This window comes from Pseudophryne corroboree, chromosome 4 (assembly GCF_028390025.1).
Source record: "Pseudophryne corroboree isolate aPseCor3 chromosome 4, aPseCor3.hap2, whole genome shotgun sequence".
NCBI lineage: Eukaryota > Metazoa > Chordata > Amphibia > Anura > Myobatrachidae > Pseudophryne > Pseudophryne corroboree.
In genome coordinates, this window is record NC_086447.1 from 104803128 (window position 1) to 104825834 (window position 22707).

General features: G+C 42.9%; 1 protein-coding gene across 2 annotated transcripts in view; it reads left to right on the forward strand.

Annotated features, from left to right (window-relative positions):
• Positions 1 to 22707, forward strand: part of WDR35 (WD repeat domain 35) — a 270202-nt gene that overhangs the window by 133526 nt on the left and 113969 nt on the right. For both annotated transcript variants that reach the window (XM_063915331.1, XM_063915332.1), the window contains exon 18: positions 9736 to 9816. In XM_063915331.1, coding sequence (XP_063771401.1) covers positions 9736 to 9816 — 81 coding nt within the window. The remainder of the gene's footprint in view (positions 1 to 9735; positions 9817 to 22707) is intronic.

Here is a 22707-nt window from a genome sequence, read left to right on the forward strand (position 1 = left end):
ATGAGTTGTAAGAGAATTATTTATTTATTTATACATTATTTATAATTGTTGATAGCGCCTGACATCAGTACTAGTATTTAGAGTGTTTGTGGAGGACTAACCGAGATTGTTCTGATCCCGAGTAGTCTATTTTTGTCCGGCTGCTGTAGTTATTTAATAACAAAACTATTTTTGCATATTTATATTTAATTAAGGTAAACATGGCTGAATTCACTTGTTTTAATGCCCGTCTGTCTAGAAGAGAACTCTACGTTCAGGTAGATGAAGAAATTGAACCTATGTCAAATATTAACCATTCAGATGGAGAGGTGATAAAAGGTTTTTTTAAATTGGAGCAATTATTAAAGGATGAAATGAGACACTGGTGGGACAGTGTCTCATTAAAAAAGTATTTGACTAGTAAACAGATCCCACGAGGATTAAGGATCTTTAAAACATTAGGGATACAAGATGATCCAACATTACTTTCAAATTGGGATCGTAGTCTTGATGAATGTTCATTTAAATTAATTGAACTACTAGTTAATTATAGAGAGAAAAAAGTAATTGAGATTGGGAAGAAAATAGAAGAAATTAAGGGTACGTTGATTAAATATAAGGATCTACCCATCTTTTCAGAAAGAGATAAAAATACTAATAAACAAGTAGAACAATTTGAAAAAGAGCTAGTAGAAACTAAAAATAAAAAACTGTTGAGAGATGATAACGATTATAAAGATGGTAGAGTCCGCACCTATAGAAAACAACAATCATCCACGAATTTCAGAGGCCGACAGGGGGTGTATGGATCCCAGTCGGAGTTTGAAAGAAAACAATCAAGCTATAAAGGACAACATTATAGGTCACCAGCTTATAGGGGTGACCCTAGAGCAAAAGACACTCCTAGGAGTGACACTCCATTACCCAATAGGACATATAGTGGAAGAAGACCAGGTCAATATAGCTCAGAATATCAAGACCATGCAAATGACCATCATTTTTTAGGGGGAAACCCAAGACAGGGGCCACTCACGACACACAACAGGTTTACACCTCTAACAAGAGATACGTCCAAAAGACAAAGAGACCAAGAGGAAGAAGAGGTGGAAGGAAGTCATATAAGAAAGGCCAGACTGTATTAGACAAACGCGGTATATTCAATTTGACGGACAGGGAGTTATCAGATGAACAAATTATGCTTCTGAAAAAGGGCCTGAATTTTGCTCCGACGCAGGGCCCGAATTTATTTGACCTGTTCGTCGAATTGAATCATTTTACACGCGATTTATGTCGTAAGAGGTATTTCGCCTCTAAGAAATTGAGAGATGATCAAATGTCACCAATAGTTCTAGATAAAATGGATGTAGAATGTCTAATACAATTAGAGAGTCTATGGGAAGAAAGTCATGTTGAAGATACCACCACACCAATGAAATTGTTTGATATAGGAGATAATCAGAGTGTCACTAGAAAAGGAACCCCCTTTAGGAAAAAATCATCCTTTAACCCGGTAAATCACAAATCTGGTACAATAATGTACTTCTATAAAAAAACTATGGATGATTTTCAAAATATCTGTGCTAAAAAATCTAGGTTTTCCAATTTAAGTAGGAAGGAACGATTGGCATTGAAAGAACTGGAAAGTGACCAGTCATTAGTGATTAGAAGTGCTGATAAAGGGGGGGGGGTTGTTCTGTTGGAACGCGAATATTATCTGTCAGAGGCTTATAACCAATTATCTGATGTTAATTTTTATGAAAAAATTCTACGCGATCCTACATTGAATTTTCAAATACAACTTCGAAGATTGCTGGATGAGGCCCTCAGAGATGAAGTGATTTCCAAGGATGAATATAAATTTTTGTTTATAGAGCACCCTGTCACACCGATTTTTTATCACATTCCTAAAATTCACAAGTCCCTCACTGCACCTCCTGGTCGACCTATTATTTCTGGTATAGGGTCCCTCACCTCTAATTTATCACAATATATTGATTATTTTTTACAGAGTTTTGTTGTCTCTTTGAGATCCCACATCCGAGATACAACTGGATTATTGAATTCCATTGATAAATTGGAATGGAAATCTAATTATGCATTTATATCATTGGATGTTCAGGCGTTATATACGCATATACCACATAAGAAAGGCGTACAATCTGTGGATCAATGCCTGAGTAGAGATGTTGGCTTTCCGAGAAACCTCAAAAAATTTATTCTTGCTTCTATCACATTTATTTTAGAGCACAATTACTTTTTATTTGAGGGTGAATATTTTCTTCAAACATTAGGGACGGCCATGGGTACTAGGTTCGCGCCTAGTTTTGCTAATATTTATATGGGTATGTTCGAGGAACAATTTATATGGGGGGGCCCATACGGCGCGAACCTAGTATTCTATGGCCGTTATATTGATGATTTATTTTTTATTTGGGATGGGGACGAGATTTCTGCACATAATTTTGTCACTCACCTTAATGATAACGAATATAATTTGAAGTTTACACATCTATTTAGTAGGGACACTATTAATTTTTTGGATCTCACTATCTCCTCTGAGGGCGGACAGATTATTACAAAAAATTATAAAAAATCTGTTGATACAAATAATTTTTTACATTATTCCAGTAACCATTATAAGCCTTGGTTAAAAAATGTGCCGTTTAGTCAATTTAGTCGATTACGTAGGAATTGTTCCTCAGTAAGGGACTATAGAACTCAAGCAGATAATATGGCTAAGGACTTCATGGATAGAGGCTATCCCAAAGCCCTAGTGAAAACAGCTCATACAAAAATAGAGAAGACAGACAGGGAACACTTAATAAGTTTAAAGGAGAAACCCCATATATTTGATACTAATAATAAGGGTGATGTAATTAAAATATGTTATCTGTCGAAATACAACAGTCAATCACACGAAATTAAGAAAGTATTAAAAAATAATTTTAAAATCTTACAACAGGATTCCATATTACAATCAGCAATCACAGAGACCCCTAGAATTATATTTAAGAAAAATAAGAATCTAAAAAACTTACTAGCGCCTAGTATGTTGAAAAGAAAAAAGGAAATTAAAGCAGTAGGTTCCGTTGGTAACTCATGGTTAACAACCCCTATACTAGGTTGCTATAAATGCGGAAAAAACCGCTGTATTACATGCGGGTTTATATCCAATAGGGTCCAGAATATTGAATCCAACACTACAAAAGAGAAATTCGAGATACGTGAATTTATCAATTGTGATACCACATACTGCGTCTACGTGCTGCAGTGCCCTTGTGGCCTGCAGTACGTAGGTCGCACTACTCGTTCAATTAAAACTAGGTTTAGAGAACACAGACTAAATATTCTCAAACAATATTCTAACCATAGTGTGTCTCAACACTTTTCTAATGTTCATCAAGGTAAGATAGATGGGTTAACTATGACAGGGGTTCAACATGTGAAGACCACCATTCGTGGGGGTGACAGGTACCGCAAGTTGTGCGAGAAAGAAGCCCTATGGATATTCCAATTAAGAACATTGGCCCCTGCAGGGTTGAATGAGTGCATAGATTTTGAATCATTTGCCAACTAAGGACTGTCTGGAACCCTCTTGGAAATGTGTAGGGAGTGGTGGTCTAGCAGTTACAGGCCATTCCCAGAGTGCACATTTGAAGAGAAGACCGACCATCCTTATATTGGAAGACATTCATAAAGAAAAAATAAAAATAAAAATAAAGATAAAAATAAAAATAAAAATATAAATTAAGATATAATAATAAAAATTAGACAATATGTGTTGAGCTTGTTTTAAAATAAGTAGAGTGGTTAGTCTGTATTAGAGTAAAAAAATAAAAAAATAAAAAAAAACACCTCTGTTTCATCATATAAATGTAAACTTATAGAATATGGGTATAAGAATGCTCCCTTAAATTTGGGGTCATAGAAGCATTATCATCTGTATTATTAAAAACGAAGAAATTTATTTAGAAGTAAAACAGTCTGGAGGTAGATTATCAGTTTACCATAGTTAGACTAACTAGTTTAATTAGTTCGAGGTCCGGACGAAATAAGACTTAATGTGATGTGATAAGATTGCCCCATATTTTATGTGTATATATTTTTTGGTGTGCAGGCAAATATAATATATGCATTTTTATAGTGTACGCAATAAAGATTGTATTTGACTAAAGGATGAAACATTGACAGATGGAATAGTTGCTTGAGATTCTCCATATAGTTGTATTGTTTACCATCTCTATATATGCATACAAAAATGTAACATTCTATCAAGTAGCTACATAGCCTGGAGGTAGAGTCTTGGTTTACTATAGCTAGAGTACCCAGTTCGATTCCCGAATGACTTATATACATATATTTTTATTATTTTTTATTTTTTGTTATTATTTTTTTTTTTTTTCTTGTTTATATATATTCTCTTTTTTATATATTTTATTATTACCATGATTATGATGAATTATTGAACAAAAATAGGATATTTTACTATGCTTAGAGATAATATTTATGTGATTGTATATTGATTATTATCCTGCTATTTCTGAAAGATGTGTTTATAGACAGACGGGCAGATGAAAGGTTAATGTGAATCTTTTAATTAAAGAACAGGTGAGCTAAGAGGTGGATCAGGAGGTGGATCTTAGACAGGTGTTACTATTTTAGGTGGATGATTGCACCAATTGAATTGAGACTGCTATATATAAAAAGGGCTCTATTGTCTAAAAATCATTACTCTATGAGGAAGCTTCAATTAGAAGCGAAACGCGTCAGAGAAGGAGCCCTGTGTGACCTAACGGACGTTTGACAGTAGGTCTTATTGATATACAACACTGCCTGAGACCGATAAGCGGGAGACGGGAGGACGCGCTATATGCGGCGGCTTGAGGACGGGAGCAGAATCATCTTACCAGCGCCTGCAGTGCGCAAAGCTCCGGGAGCCGGATACAACCTCCATCCCCTAATGCGAAGTAAGGTGTGTGTGATGACCTGACACAGCAGAAGACGGAGTACACCATTCACGGACAGTGATAACCGGGAGTTCTACATAGGTGCTTGCTGTGCACCAAACCCCAGGTGACATTTATCTTCTCCGTGCTGTTTGGAGATTTCTCCATGTATAAAAGGACCATTTACAACTGATATAGTGGTTCGATTTACCTACTTGGTACACACCTAATCTCATTTCTATGAGCATAACTAATGGGACTGCTTCATGTTGAAAATACCAAATAAAGGACACTGTCAACGTATGAATATTGATTAGTCATATATGGTCACAATCAATTATATGATCCACCTCTTATGCTTAATTAGTAAAGTATAGTATTTATCTTTTTATGTGTATGCGCATACATAACTATTTATTTTTATGTTTATTGTTTATAATTTATTTTACGGATATTAAATCTATTTCAATCATTAATTAAAGTGTTCTCAAGTCATGTTACCTTTAATTTAATAGCGCAAGAGGTTAACTAGAATCTTTTTTGCTACACCTGGTTTTAATCAGGTGTGATTACGTTGGCCACTTCCACAGGCCATTTTACCTTGTTTGCGGCTATTTAAATTGTATGAGTTGTAAGAGAATTATTTATTTATTTATACATTATTTATAATTGTTGATAGCGCCTGACATCAGTACTAGTATTTAGAGTTATCCGAACTAGTCAGAAACCTCCTAAAACCAGGCCAAGTGTCAGTGCATCAGTGCACAAGGGTCCTGGGAAAAATGGTGGCTTCCTACGAAGCAATTCCATTCGGCAGATTCCACGCAAGAACTTTCCAGTGGGACCTGCTGGACAAATGGTCCGGATCGCATCTTCAGATGCATCAGCGGATAACCCTGTCACCAAAGACAAGGGTGTCTCTCCTGTGGTGGTTGCAGAGTGCTCATCTTCTAGAGGGCCGCAGATTCGGCATTCAGGACTGGGTCCTGGTGACCACGGATGCCAGCCTGCGAGGCTGGGGAGCAGTCACACAGGGAAGAAATTTCCAGGGCTTGTGGTCAAGCCTGGAGACATCACTTCACATAAATATCTTGGAGTTAAGGGCCATTTACAATGCCCTAAGCCAAGCAAGACCTCTGCTTCAAGGTCAGCCGGTGCTGATCCAGTCGGACAACATCACGGCAGTCGCCCACGTAAACAGACAGGGCGGCACAAGAAGCAGGAGGGCAATGGCAGAAGCTGCAAGGATTTTTCGCTGGGCGGAAAATCATGTGATAACACTGTCAGCAGTGTTCATTCCGGGAGTGGACAACTGGGAAGCAGACTTCCTCAGCAGGCACGACCTCCACCCGGGAGAGTGGGGACTTCACCCAGAAGCCTTCCACATGATTGTAAACCATTGGGAAAAACCAAAGGTGGACATGATGGCGTCCCGCCTAAACAAAAAATTGGACAGGTATTGCACCAGGTCAAGGGACCCTCAGGCAATAGCTGTGGACGCTCTGGTAACACTGTGGGTGTACCAGTCAGTGTATGTGTTCCCTCCTCTTCCTCTCATACCAAAAGTACTGAGAATTATAAGACAGAGGGGAGTAAGAACTATACTCGTGGCTCCGGATTGGCCAAGAAGGACTTGGTACCCGGAACTTCAAGAGATGCTCACGGAGGACCCGTGGCCTCTACCTCTAAGAAGGGACCTGCTCCAGCAAGGACCCTGTCTATTCCAAGACTTACCGCGGCTGCGCTTGACGGCAGGGCGGTTGAACGCCGGATCCTGAAGGAAAAAGGCATTCCGGATGAAGTCATCCCTACCCTGGTCAAGCCAGGAAGGATGTAACCGCAAAGCATTATCACCGCATTTGGCGAAAATATGTTGCGTGGTGCGAAGCCAGTAAGGCCCCGATGGAGGAATTTCAACTAGGTCGATTCCTGAATTTCCTGTAAACAGGAGTGTCTATGGGCCTAAAATTGGGGTCCATTAAGGTTCAAATTTCGGCCCTGTCAATTTTCTTCCAGAAAGAACTAGCTTCACTACCTGAAGTTCAGACGTCTGTAAAAGGGGTACTGCATATACAGCCTCCTTTTGTGCCTCCAGTGGCACCTTGGGATCTCAATGTAGTTTTGGGGTTCCTAAAGTCACATTGGTTTGAACCACTTGAATCTGTGGAGTTAAAATATCTCACATGGAAAGTGGTCATGTTGTTGGCCCTGGCCTCGGCCAGGCACGTGTCAGAATTGGCGGGCTTTATCCTGTAAAAGCCCTTATCTGATCTTCCATTCAGACAGGGCGGAATTGAGGACTCGTCCTCATTTTCTCCCTAAGGTGGTTTCAGTGTTTCATCTGAACCAACCTATTGTGGTACCTGCGGCTACTAGTGACTTGGAGGACTCCAAGTTGTTGGACGTAGTCAGGGCCTTGCAAATATATGTTTCCAGGACGGCTGGAGTCAGGAAATCTGACTCGCTGTTTATCCTGTATGCACCCAACAAGCTGGGTGCTCCTGCTTCTAAGCAGACTATTGCTCGTTGGATTTGTAGTACAATTCAGCTTGCACATTCTGTGGCAGGCCTGCCACAGCCAAAATCTGTTAAAGCCCATTCCACAAGGAAGGTGGGCTCATCTTGGGCGGCTGCCCGAGGGGTCTCGGCGTTACAACTTTGCCGAGCAGCTACTTGGTCAGGGGCAAACATGTTTGCTAAATTCTACAAATTTGATACCCTGGCTGAGGAGGACCTGGAGTTCTCTCATTCGGTGCTGCAGAGTCATCCGCACTCTCCCGCCCGTTTGGGAGCTTTGGTATAATCCCCATGGTCCTTACGGAGTTCCCAGCATCCACTAGGACGTCAGAGAAAATAAGAATTTACTTACCGATAATTCTATTTCTCGTAGTCCGTAGTGGATGCTGGGCGCCCATCCCAAGTGCGGATTGTCTGCAATACTTGTACATAGTTATTGTTACAAAAATCGGGTTATTATTGTTGTGAGCCATCTTTTCAGAGGCTCCTCTGTTATCATGCTGTTAACTGGGTTCAGATCACAGGTTGTACGGTATGATTGGTGTGGCTGGTATGAGTCTTACCCGGGATTCAAAATCCTTCCTTATTGTGTACGCTCGTCCGGGCACAGTATCCTAACTGAGGCTTGGAGGAGGGTCATAGGGGGAGGAGCCAGTGCACACCAGGTAGTCCTAAAGCTTTTACTTTTGTGCCCAGTCTCCTGCGGAGCCGCTAATCCCCATGGTCCTTACGGAGTTCCCAGCATCCACTACGGACTACGAGAAATAGAATTATCGGTAAGTAAATTCTTATTTTCTGGGCCCTATAGCAAGGGCACCCCTTGCACCCACTATAGTTACGCTCATGGCCCTCTGCCTTCCAGGACCAAGAGACGTCACTGAGGTAAGTGCCTTGTGTTTCATTGATGTTTGTATGGCCTAATGAATTGATGCCTGCACTCACACAGAAACCAGTTCTGACCACAATTGCTTCCCACCCTGTCTGTGTGGGTGACAATTACACCTTAAATATAATCTATTCCAGACTTAACTGGAGGCAGTAACATCCATATGTAAACTACTAATGTATTTATCTAATTATTAAGTCCTTGTAGCTGAGGGATACTGATATTCTATGTATGATTACGGCTAATTAAATAAGGATAAAGGGGGTTATTCAGTAAGGATTGCAGATTTTGCATGCTGGGGGCCGCTCATCGCAGGGCAAGGCCGCCAAGCATGCTGATTGGCCTGCTGAGTGCCTGCGACCACAATTTAATTGCGGTCTCCGCAACTGTGGACGACCCCCTGCAGCCGCAGCTAGGCTGCGTCAGTAGGAGGTCAGCCACCATTTTCTTGATCGGAGCAGTTGTGTGTGACGTCACGCAGCCCCCCCGAAAATGCCACCGAACCGCCCCCGTTTTGCCTGCGCCGCCCCCGCAGCGCTCTGTCACAGCCCACCCCTCGAATGCCTCTGCCTGTTAATCAGGCAGAGGAGTTTGCTGTGAATGCGATCAGATCGCATTGGCTGCTAGCAAACGCGCGGGACAGGACATGCGAGTGCGCATGGGTGCAGGGAACGTGGTTATTTGACCTGAATAACCCCCAAAGTAATCTCGTTATAAGTACAAATAAACAATTTTAGTAAACAATTTCGCTGTTCTTATTACACCACTGTTTATTTATATAGCACAACAAATTATGCAGTACTTTACACCGAATATTTGTACTATAAATAATTACTAGTTGATGTGCCCAGTTTCAGCCGGGCAAAGGTTTGCTGAGCGGAACATTTTACACCTTTTCATCCCCTTAGGAGTTGAAAATCGCTGCTTAGTGTGTGGCTGCAAATAACTGTCACAGTTTCCAGACTACCCCGCAGGTCACATGTTCTAGGACACCCAGCAGGTGCACAGGAAGAGTTCACCAACTGTCACATTTTCCAGAGCACAATGGTGATGCATTGTAAATTGCAGGTGGACATTTTGCCACATAACTCCGAAATTAAACAACCAATTCGGCAAATCTGTGGACCGTAAGCTTTAATTTAGTATATGATGTGCCCTGCTCAGACAATGACTTCATAGAAATAAGTCACTAATAAAAGTTGTCCTTCTGCTATTAATATATTTACAGTTTCTTACTGTGTATAGTGCAGCATGTTCCGTTGCGCTTTACAATTGGAAACAACAATGGTAGGACAAACTGGCTAATGACAGACAGACATAGAGGTAGGCAGGCCCTGCTCGCAAGTTTTCAATATACTTGTTCTTCATTAATATTATATTATACTCTCTTTGTGTTATTTGTATCAGGAACCCATTCAGACATCAGGATATATTTGCAATTTCGAGGACTTGGAAATAAAATCTGTTCTTTTGGACGAATTGCTAAAGGTATGTACTCTATGCTGTTTCCACAGCCCACACATTTCCCTTGCTGATCTTTAAAAGCAATAAGTATTTATTATGCCTTAAATGCACATATCAAACGGTCTTCATAATGTTTTCCTTCTTCAGCCCTGGGGAACATTGGACATTGGAGAGCAGGGGTATAGCAAGGAGTACGTGGAGCCTGGGCACTTTTTAAAATAACCACTTCAACTCGAGCTAAGTCATTTTAGCCCAATTCAGATAGCCGCTTTCCTCTTTTCCTATTCACCTTTGGAGGGATGTAGTTATATGGAGGCCGGTTAGGAGACCACCAGTCAAATACCGACCACTACATCCCGCCTGGTGGAGCCAGCATGGATTGGGCAATCAAACTGATGCCCCTATAAACTCCAATCCAACCCTTCTGTGGTGTGTGAACATGGGCCTCAGGCCCCCCTACTGGCTACAGCCAACAAGCTACTTTGGGTGAAAGGCATGACACATTTGGTACAGGTATCTTTCTCTTTGAAATTAAGCTTAAATGTGGCTTCCACATACGGGACTCAGAAGCGGCAGCCCTGGGAGAGTTCCACATTGGGCCTTTTTTCACAGGGAGGAGGACAATACATATAGGGCCTGTATCTTAGCCTGACACAAAGTGAATGTGTTTGTGTGAAGCCTCGAAAACTTAATTTACTACCTTATGCTGATGCAAGATCCATGCTTCTGCAAGCAGGAAACCGAGGGGACCATAGATTAGTAACAGCACTTGCTCCAGCCGCATGCTGGGTGCTAGTGATCCATCAGAAACAGGCTTCCCTTCTCTATACACACTACTGAGAATGGCACAGCGCTATAGCTACACAGCCATGACCCTACCATTTGACAATGCTAAATTCCCTTGTCGTATAAACAACCCTTTATTGAAGCTAAGAACACTGTACGCTGTTTACTTAAGAAGTACCGTAATGGTACGCTAGTTGCGTAACGATCGCTCAGCCGTAGGCGAGACGCTCAAGCGTCACGTTCGCTCACGGCCCAGCGATCACAGGACACGTTATTGGCTATGACTAGAGTAATGATTCGCTATGGCGTAGCGGACGCTCGAGACCACGAGGAGATCACCAGCGGCGCAGAGGCTCACAACGCTATACCTTTATGTCTAAACCTTATACCAATGAAATACACGGAATACCTTAATGTGAATACAGGGTGTAAGTGCAACCTTGTGTAACCTGACTAACTACAAAGCTGCTTGAGCGTCACCGACGCTCAAGTGAACACTTAACACTATAGGAAATACACAGATACTGGATTAGGGTCCAAAGCCTATTAACTGTATTATATCTAGTATACTTGTAAAAAGGGGATAACAGTACAAATGATACACTACAATATAACAAAGAATTCCTAACCAAAATACAATACTATCTAATACAATACAATACTAGTCTAGGGGAGATACGAGAGAAAGAGAAGGGAAAGAGAGAGAGAGAGACGGAGAGAGATGAGAGAAATTGGCTCACAGAAAGACAATGATAACGGAGAGAAACTTACGCACAAGGGTAAACGATCGCATGCGCCTGGACATCCAGCACCCGATTTTCAGCAATGAGAACCGTTGAAGAGTGAGAGCTGGATGTGGTCGGCCTGCCTATTTATGCCCCACACACAATGCAATCCTACAGTCCCTACAATCCCATTGTCCATTGGACGTCGGAATTCGGCCCTGCATCATAACAAAAGGTCATAGGTTGATTCATACAGGTGGGCTGTGACGATTTCAAACAGCTCAGGTGGGTGGGGAACTAGGTTTCCCGCCGCATACCTGAGTATGAGTAAATAGTAGAAATGGACATAAACTTCTTATGTCCATAACTATTCGCGCGAGCGATTAATACGCTCCAAACCAACACCGGAATATTGCTAATTAAATACTCTTCCGATGGGTACCAAACACTGCTGTATGATTCTTGTTAGACCCTTCGTACGATACAAAGAGGGATTACTTTAAACAGGGACCTTCTATATTAACCAAACTTTCAGAAACTATCAAAGGGATCATGATCTATAAACTACATTACTTGTGAAAATATGTAACGAATGAGTCGCACGCTACGACTACATAAACTCTACCGTAAATACGCATACCGTGCCTGCGAGTGCACGCTATTGCGGGTATGCGCCTTCACGGGAGAGCGTACGCATGCGCAGCACGGACCAGTGTGCGGTGCAAATATGGCAACGTGCATAGAGACATTTTTCTGACTTTGACAGTCCACCCTTTGGCAGTCAATAATAACTGCCACAAAACATTTAAGGAGAAAAATGCAAGTCAGGGGTTAATTGATTTCCATGGTGGGGTAAGGGAGGAGAGAGGAGAAGGTGTGAAGAGGGTATGACCTAGTGAGATAGCAGAAGCATGTGTGTATGAATCCATGTTTGGGGGGTCATGTATCATCGTGCCGTACGTGTTGTACATCAAGCTTCGAGGTATTGCGAAGTATACATTTGAATTCCTTCTTATCCTGTGGTACAGGTCTGTGGATGGGCTGTCAAACTTTACCGAGCTCTTTTCGGATTTTGAACAAAATGGGGAGCACATTTTAGTTGATGATACATGAATGGGGGAGGTATGTGGTTGCTGATATCTGTGCCTGTATTCCCTATCGTCTATGTGTGTCATTACCTGAGGGTTGTAGAGATGAAGATAAAGAACACTTATGGAAAATGCAATGATATTCTATGTCAGGGAAATGTACATCTGTCGTCGAAGTTGTGTTCGGTATCTGTTGAGAGTCGTCTTCTTTGCGCTGTATTGCTCCTTGGGCATGAGCAAATAGCTTTGTCTGAGCCATCAGATTTACAAAAAAAAATGTTGGGCTAGCGTGAGTTTAAAAGTACTAGGGAAACTGGGGATCCATGGCAAAGTTCATCAAGTGTCCATATTTAAAGTTGTCAAATCTTCTTCTTTGGTCAATCCGTTGTCTGTATACATCTCGTCTCGTCAGCTTCCTCATCCAAGGGGGTCTTTGTATCTTGGAGAAAAGCAGAAAAACAGGTGAAAGAAACGGACCGTATAATCGCATTTTCATCACATCCTGGTTTCTATCATTGGGTCATAAATCAAATCCAGGTTAATTACGGTTTCCTCACTCCTCAAGCTCATCACTTTTGTACTTTGTTTGCACCTCATTAAAGCCTGCCCGCATCTAAATATCAATCCAATCGATATAACGACACCCAAGATACATAGTAGAAACTTTCCAACATCCATTATGACTCCTTGAGCCCAGTCTCCCAAACCGGAGAACCAATTTCGCGGGTTCAACCATGACACCCAACCAGTCAGCTCATTACCTACAGCAGCAAGGGTGAGATTGTGTTTTCGGCGAAATTCCCACTTTAATTGGAGAATGTCGTCCATCTTTTGGTCTATGACCTCTACCGGATCCTCGGTGCTATTCGTGATATAAGTGCAACACTTTATGCCGTACTGTGTTGCCAATGTAACACAATATCCGCCTGTTACTGCTGTAAGATAATTAAGAACCATCCTATGCTGAACTAGTTCTGTTTTATAAGCTTGAAGTTCTCTTCCAGTGTATCTAAACGTGTCATCATACATTTCAGTGATATTATCTAACAAATTGGCGAGTGCGGAAATGTATCTATAATTCATCACTCCCCGAGCGGTACGAGTGAAATCTAACGCCACCAGAACCTGAATCCCGGTGGATTCATGGATTAGATCAGAGGCCGGATGCTCTAACCTTTCTGACAGGTGTCTTTTAACTCGGTGCTCGTAATGAGTGTGAGTATAAGGAGCTTGGGCACCACGGTGTATGTCTTTCATTTTGTCATGTGTTACAGTCATCACTTCAGGCAATACTTTTCCAATATAACACAATCCTTCAGAGTTTGGGGCAAGCCACTTGTACGCCTTTCTCCCGCATATGAAATATGCATCATCGGGGAGAACATATGGGACAGAGAAGGACATTACCATATTGCAAACCTTCCAGGTGAAATCTCCTGACCCTAATTCTTCCATCTGCTTAATGCACGTATCAGTTTGTACGATATGTGCACAGTATCCTGGTGATACCTCTCCAACTCTAGTAATCCTATTTCCTAAGGTATATCGATACCGAAAAGATTTTCCTCTACTGGCTATGTGGCGTACCAGCTCTGTATCTGTAGGCATTCTATCTGCTCTGTGTGAAAAGGTCATGGTAAGGTTGCTCCATGACACTTCCCAATTTCCCGGCTTTCGGGGATTGGAGATGTTAAAACATAAGAGGGACCTATCCACATGGTATTGGTGGAGCTTCAAACTAGGAGGGCTGGAGATATTAAACCTCCGGTCCACCGGTCTCCCACCACTTAGCTCAAGTACCTCCCCTAACGTTAAAGGAAATGGTACTAGCCCTGATTTGCTATGACCCTGAGGTACTTGAGAGCATACCCAACAATCTGTTTGGTTTAACACATTACCCACTAAAGAGTGATAGTCACTCAATGGATGCCGGTCTATATGGATATTAAAACTGGATTGGCATTTCTTTATGCATCCATCTTCAACCAGATTATCACAGAGCCTACAGATACAATTTTCTTCAGCTAACAATCCTTCAAAGAAAATGTTTACAGATAACATGGTTGTTAGATCGTGCCCGGTACTCGCCTTTGCTTGGTGATTGGGTTGCTATTGGAAATTTACACCTCCGTCTCAGTCATTAGAACCTTTCTGGATCCTTTCTCGACCTCACTGGTACTCTCACCGAAACAGACTGCTCTGGTCAACATCATGGTCAACAGGAAAATCCATATCACAGTCTCTTGGGGCAAGTCCATCTTACAGGATGAGAAAAGAAGAAATTTGTAAAGGGGGTATAAGAAAACAGTTTGAGGGGGAGAGAACTTGTTACGATAATAAGTTCTCTCGTCTTGTTGTTCTTCTTGTTCTGCTGTCCTCTCAAAGGTGCTGTCTCTCAGTCTTCCAAACGAACATTCTGGTGATGCAATATTCCTTCCCAACCGACGATCTTTCTGTAAGGAGCAAAAATCTGGCATTACCATTGGTCCAACTGAGGGGTGACATACCATCTTTAAACCATGGAAACATGAGTGAGAAGAGAGAGAAAGCACAAAAAGAAAAAAAAAAGAGATAGAGAACAATTCATGTGCATATATACATTACCTAACTCGACAATAACCATCAATAAGAAAAGAGAAACAAAACATTTTTAAACATTGTCAACATTGAGAAAACCTTGTTAGCATTAGAAAAACATTGTCAGACTTATTAGGCTGTCATATCTATGTGTCTACTGGTCTCCTTGAGCAGTCCCTCCCCACCAGCACCTGCATTACTCCACTGTCTGTATCTGGCCAGAAATACATTGTGGCGGAGGTCATGCTGGGGTTTGGTAGACTTCTGCAAGGACCAAGTGGATATGTAATGTGTGAATTCTTACCAATACTAGTCAGAGATGGGGATAGAGAGAGAGAGAAAAAAAACATTTCACAGATACATTTACAACGTTTCACCTGGTCATTCCTGTGTCTTCAGGGAATGACCTCCCAATTTATTAACCGTTACCTCAGGCTTACCATCAGTCCTAATGATCACCTTTCCTGACTATATATTATGGGTGTGGCCCAAAATTCTTCCTATATGATCCCTGATTATAATTTGGTGTGTCCTTACTTTGCTCATTTCTTGGTCTAGGGGGTCTAACTTTATGTAGGCTGTTACAGTTGCTAGCATAATGCCCTTCTCTCCTACAATGATAACAAATCCTGGGCTTCCTCCACGTGTCAATGACCTGAGGTTTTGGTTGATTTGATGCCTCCTCAAACGCTCGGATGCTCATCATCATCAATCGTTTCCCCTGTACTTCCCTGATTTCTTGGATTTTATGATTATGGTGTTGTCTTTCTCTTGATCTACAATCTCTTGCAATGTGTCCCTTTTTATGACAATTGTAACAGATTTCCATATCTGGATTTCTCGCAGGGGTGTGTGGCTTTTGTTGGGGTGGTCTTGTGGTTTGGGCCTGTATATTTGCTGCCATTAACTTATCTCTTAGTGACTCTCTGTACCTGGTGATATTCTGATCATGATTAATGACGGCCTCTCTTAGTGCGGCCACCGAGATCTCTCTCCAGTTTGGGTTGGTGGTCTGTACCTTTGTTTTTAATTCATCCTTTAAACCATTCATTAATACCTTAACCGCTATTCCTTTATGTTGTGCATTTGTCTTGATGTCTGCGATCCCAGTGTTTCTAGCCATTATTTGCAGTGCTCGATTGAAATAATTAGAAACATTTTCCTTTTCGTTTTGCCTTATGGAGAAAATTTCATTCCACTTGACAGCAGCTGGGAAATATATTCCTAACTGTCGGTTAATCTGCCTAATACATTCCTGATTGTGTTCTTCCATACAAGGTACCTCCGTGTTTAATTTACAATCAGCAATGAACTTTTCAGGGTCAACACTGGAGGGCAAACATGCCCTCAGCACTGTCCGCCATTCTTTGTTGGTGGGTTCTGTGGCGTTTCCTAGTTCTTTAATAAACCTTTGACATTTGGCTAGATTTTTCCTAGGATCAGGAAATTCAGACATAATTGATCTCAATTCGGTCCGGGACAAGAGACAGCGCATTGCACTGTCCTTGACGGGAATGATTCCCTGATCGTCAGTCTTCCCATTGGGGACTGAGATCACCCTGGCCAGATCGAGCTCAGTTACATCATCTTGTGTTGGTCTTACAATATGGGGTACATCTGTTTGTGCGTGATATGAAACATTGTACGTACCTGTGGACACGACCTCACCTGACCCTCCGTTAGGGGGTTCGATTATTGCCTTTACCAATTTGGTCGCGTCCACCTGGATGGCTTTTGTGATGGTTGCTGGAAGAGGTGCTGACATCATTCTGGGCTCACTTTCTTGTTTGTATTCCTGAGGGAAGTTTGACATGGGGTGCAACTTGCATAGGTTAATAGTTGTACATTCAACAGTATTACAATAATCATTGTTACAGTTATTACACTTATTCTTATAATCTATACTACAGTTGCTAAGAGCGTTTTTATTGTTCAACCTTGTGCTTTTCTCCGCAACCATAATCCTCCCTGATGCCATGTCTCTCCTCTCAAGATAAGATTCAGAAAAGTCAATTGAATCTCTTTGTAATTCACCTTCCTGTTGCCATAACTGCAAATAATCATAATGTTTACTTCGTCTCTTTGTTGGTTCAATGAGACATATCCTCCTCCTTAAATTTTGTAACACGTCTGGACTGAAGCTACCTATTCTTGGGAATTTGTCCCTGTCTTGTACAGTCATTCTCTCCCATTCATCACATAAAGATTCTGTGTGACTTCCGTATTTTTCACACATGATGTACCTTGCCGACCCAACGGGTCGGTTCTCTGAATCAACCCGAACCGAGGTTGATCGCCCCCTACCTGAACAACTGGCCCCCATAATTCTGCAGGTGTTGCTTATTCCTCCTTGGATCTTTATCTCAAGGTTTTCAGCGAACCCTTACAAACAAACCAAGATGTCCTGGGCAGGCCGGCGGTGGCGGTTTGCCAAGTACCCCACTTACTTCTCGCCCACGTTGGCCAGTACTGCAATCACTGTAACCAGAGCTGCTGTACCCAACCCAGGGCCCCTGTGAACCTTTATTTACTGGGGCGCGTTCCCCAGCAAGTATCGGTTGTTGGATAGTTCCTGAGTGACCAGCGAACTTCCCTTCCAAAAATAAAAAATTACACAAATCACGTCAGAATGTACAGATAGCGTTTGTGACCACTTTACTCTAATGGTATTAGGTCAGATTACTAACTACTGCACACAATTACGTGCGGTCCAATCGTTCAGTACATAAGCACTACTTGTCATGTACTGAAAGATCAATGGAATCGATGTTTCCGGCCGCGATTCCTTCAGCAAGAGCTTATGGCCTATATGGGTTCTGCACCAACACCCCAGGCGTTGTGCCACTGGACTTTTATAGCGGACCTCTTTGTCTATTTTACCGTCTGTTAATGACCTCCTGGTCTGTTACCTTATGGTCCGCTATACTCTAATGCTCAAATATTATTTAACCAGGGATGCCTCCCTAGCCACCGTATATGTCACTTACACGTGTGTCCCTTGACGAGTACCCGACTTTCCTTTTGGTTCAACCTCTTAAGTTATATAAACTTATGTAATAAAAACACACTCACTCAACACATGTACACTTTGTTTCTATATCTATTTCTGCGCAGAAATTGTCTTCAGTCCAACTGTGTTACCAATTAGGAGCAGGATCTGTTAAACTAAATTTCAGATTTTTCCAAAAAATAGATTTGCGTTATTTACCGCTGTGCGTTACTTATCGCCTTTGCGCAAATTATCGCTTTGCGCTAATTCAACTTTTCGTGACTTGAGCTACGTTGCGTAACCAGACGCTACGTTGCGTAATGTACGCTGCGTGCGTCTGCCGTTTGGATTGCGTACGCAAGTCTTTTGTTAGGGACACGTGTACGCAAAACAAAGATCCACCGTAACACAATTTCTACCTTTATCAATGTAGATGATCCCTGATCATCTACCGCACACCACACTGACTGTCTTATCTCCCAGACAAGCCGTGTGTTGGTCTATACTTTAACTATTACCTCTACTATGAAATAACAGCAAATCTCTTTTTGCACTTTCTATCAACTATAAAACTTGGCAAACAGGAATAGTGATATACGAAATTTGAAAAAGAAATGCAGATAAATGTATGCGTGCGTGTATACGCAAGACAGAAGAGAAATAAAACAGTTTTAAAAGACACAAGCGTTTTGTTCTTACTTCCGGTTCCCGGATTCCTTCAGCACTCTTTATCTAAGCGAAGCAGACGCTTATCCCGTCAGCACTGCGAGACAACCTCCCACCCTTTGCTGGGGGGATAATGTCTGCTGATCTACCTAGTGCAGATATGAGAAGGATAGGACGAGTCCCCAATTGACAATGCTAAATTCCCTTGTCGTATAAACAACCCTTTATGAAGCTAAGAACACTGTACGCTGTTTACTTAAGAAGTACCGTAATGGTACGCTAGTTGCGTAACGATCGCTCAGCCGTAGGCGAGACGCTCAAGCGTCACGTTCGCTCACGGCCCAGCGATCACAGGACACGTTATTGGCTATGACTAGAGTAATGATTCGCTATGGCGTAGCGGACGCTCGAGACCACGAGGAGATCACCAGCGGCGCAGACGCTCACAACGCTATACCTTTATGTCTAAACCTTATACCAATGAAATACACGGAATACCTTAATGTGAATACAGGGTGTAAGTGCAACCTTGTGTAACCTGACTAACTACAAAGCTGCTTGAGCGTCACCGACGCTCAAGTGAACACTTAACACTATAGGAAATACACAGATACTGGATTAGGGTCCAAAGCCTATTAACTGTATTATATCTAGTATACTTGTAAAAAGGGGATAACAGTACAAATGATACACTACAATATAACAAAGAATTCCTAACCAAAATACAATACTATCTAATACAATACAATACTAGTCTAGGGGAGATACGAGAGAAAGAGAAGGGAAAAAGAGAGAGAGAGACGGAGAGAGATGAGAGAAATTGGCTCACAGAAAGACAATGATAACGGAGAGAAACTTACGCACAAGGGTAAACGATCGCATGCGCCTGGACATCCAGCACCCGATTTTCAGCAATGAGAACCGTTGAAGAGTGAGAGCTGGATGTGGTCGGCCTGCCTATTTATGCCCCACACACAATGCAATCCTACAGTCCCTACAATCCCATTGTCCATTGGACGTCGGAATTCGGCCCTGCATCATAACAAAAGGTCATAGGTTGATTCATACAGGTGGGCTGTGACGATTTCAAACAGCTCAGGTGGGTGGGGAACTAGGTTTCCCGCCGCATACCTGAGTATGAGTAAATAGTAGAAATGGACATAAACTTCTTATGTCCATAACTATTCGCGCGAGCGATTAATACGCTCCAAACCAACACCGGAATATTGCTAATTAAATACTCTTCCGATGGGTACCAAACACTGCTGTATGATTCCTGTTAGACCCTTCGTACGATACAAAGAGGGATTCCTTAGCTCAGGGACCTTCTATATTAACCAAACTTTCAGAAACTATCAAAGGGACCATGATCTATAAACTACATTAATTGTGAAAATATGTAACGAATGAGTCGCACGCTACGACTACATAAACTCTACCGTAAATACGCATACCGCGCCTGCGAGTGCACGCTATTGCGGGTATGCGCCTTCACGGGAGAGCGTACGCATGCGCAGCACGGACCAGTGTGCGGTGCAAATATGGCAACGTGCATAGAGACATTTTTCTGACTTTGACACATTCGACTGAGCTCTTGTATGTTGCCGTCCAGTTTCAGCCCATTTCAAGCAAATCGAGATCCGTCAGAAATCTGTCCAACTCCATATTATGTTAATTAGCTACCAGAGTCCCTGACACACTGTAATAAAGTTTTGAATGAAACAGAATTTCTGCTACGGGGTACACTGGGTTCCGCAAGTCTGGACAATGGGGTGTAGAGTAGGATCTTGATCCGAGGCACCAACAGGCTCAAAGCTTTGACTCAGCACAGGAGCTCAGTTTGTCAGTTGGTGCTGCAGTAAGCAGGCACTTAACAGAGGGGCTGCACCAAGCAGCCCTGAGAAAAGCTTTTTATGAGGTAAAAAGTGAAGACTTCAAGGGCAGCAGCGGTGGTAAATGTCTTGTGACATTCACTGCTACAGCTCCAGCTCTCCCCAGCGGCGCTGTACACTCCCGAGCCCTGGTTGCCAGGTACCTACAGCGGAGGCTCCGGTTTTCTTCATGTTAGACACACACGGCTGGGGCTCTCCTGGATCGCGTGGCCACGCTTCGGGAGGTGGTAAGTGGGTCCTGCTCGCGGGACCCGATCTTTATCGCGATCCGGCGCAGTTAGTGGGAGGCAGGCCGCGCGCGCTGGCGGTGGACACTGTGGATACAGGCGATCCCACTAGATCACCAGGGCTTGGGCGCAGGTCAGGTTTTCTCTTAAAACCGATTTTAATATCGCCCACAGTACCCGGTGGTTTTGCCAGCAAGGGGGATAAGGCTTAGACCTGAGGCCCCAGCCCCAGGGCGCCATTTCCAGCAAGTGTTCCCGCCCTGGAGCTGCATCTCTGTCTTTTCCTCACTCCCTGTCAGTGTCTGCGGCGCCATTACTCCTCAGCTCACTGTTCCTGGGACCGCTTGGGCGAATCTTCCTATGTAAAGCCGCCTGGTTGTCAGCGCTGTGCCTTTACATGACACTTAAGTATTCTACCTGCCTTTTTAGTCAGTGTTAGTAAGAAAGAGTGCATTTAGTCAGGGGTTTATAGTACAATTACCCTGTGATATACATCCAGTTTCTTACTGTGTAGTGTTATATCTATTGACTTTATAGCTGTGTAAGCTAGTCCAGTGCAGTATTATTGTCTGTAATAACCTCTGCATTGTACAAACTGTGACTATCTGTGTGTGCATTGATAGCTGAGTGGTGTCCATCTCGTGTCTTTCACTCAACTTGCTATCCCTATATTCTATAACCTGAGGGGGCTTGGTGCGTCAGGTGTTATTTAATATAGGATTTTCACAAAGATATACTGTATTACGTATTTTTCTCTGTGATTTAGTCACCATATCTCTCCTTTATCTCTGCTGGTGCTGACTACACTGCGCAGGGGTTTGGGTTTAGGAATATAGTGCTGCTAATAATTGTACTGTGTTACCTCATACTGCAAGTTATATCATGTCTGCTTCTGAGGGTAACGGTTCTGGGGCTGAACACACTGCCGGTGTTGCTGAAGCCACAGGCCCATATGAGGAGAATATAGCAGCTGTGGGCTCTGGTTCTGGGGGCTCCTTGCCCCCCAGTGGGACTGTGGCAACGGAGGCACATACTGACCCTCCGTGGGCCGCTTTTTCCACGCTTCTGCATATGCTAGTTCATAAACTAACACCCCCTATGGGACCACCTATGCCGGTACAGCCGTATGTGGTCCTTGCAGCTAACCCGCCGTGGGCGGACGATTTATCTGCTCAATTAAAGAAGTTGAACCAGTCCCTGACTACTAAAAAGTCTGACCATCGCTCGCCTAAGTCCAAGAGATCCTCTAAGCGAGCGCTCGTCTCCTCACAATCCACTGCTGTCACTGACAACTCGTCTGATGAAGACAGCACATACACTGACCCCACAGGTTCTGACTCAGATACGGCTGATGGGGAGGGTAGTTCACATGTGGATGTTCCTGATCTTTTGGAGGCTATTAAATTAATTCTGCAGATTACGGATGATCCCGAGCCATCCGTTCCTCCTAAGGAACCAGATAGGTTCAAGCGTCAGAAGGTGATTAAACAAGTTTTACCTCACTCTGACCACCTAGTGGATATACGTCAGGAACCCTGGCAAAGCCCGGGTACGAAGTTTGTGCCTCAAAAGAAGATGCTGGCTCGCTATCCCCTCGCGCCAGAGCTGTGTAAGAATTGGGAAACGCCTCCTCCAGTAGACTCACATGGGGCTAGGTTGGTGGTTTGCTCAGCTCTACCTGTCCCTACCATCACGTCTCTAAAAGAGCCTACAGATAAACGTGTCAAGGGTTGTCTAAAAACGATTTATACCCTAACGGGTGCTGCACAAAGGCCCACTATTGCAGCTACATGGGCGGCAGAGGCTATTGAAGCATGGGCCTTGGAGTTAGAAGCTGAAATCTCCTCTGACCATGCTAGACAATGCTTGTCATATATTGTCACAGCTTCTCGCTATATTCAAGAGGCGGCTTCTGATGCCAGTATCCTAGCAGCCAAGGCCTCTACTACGTCAGTCCTGGCTCGC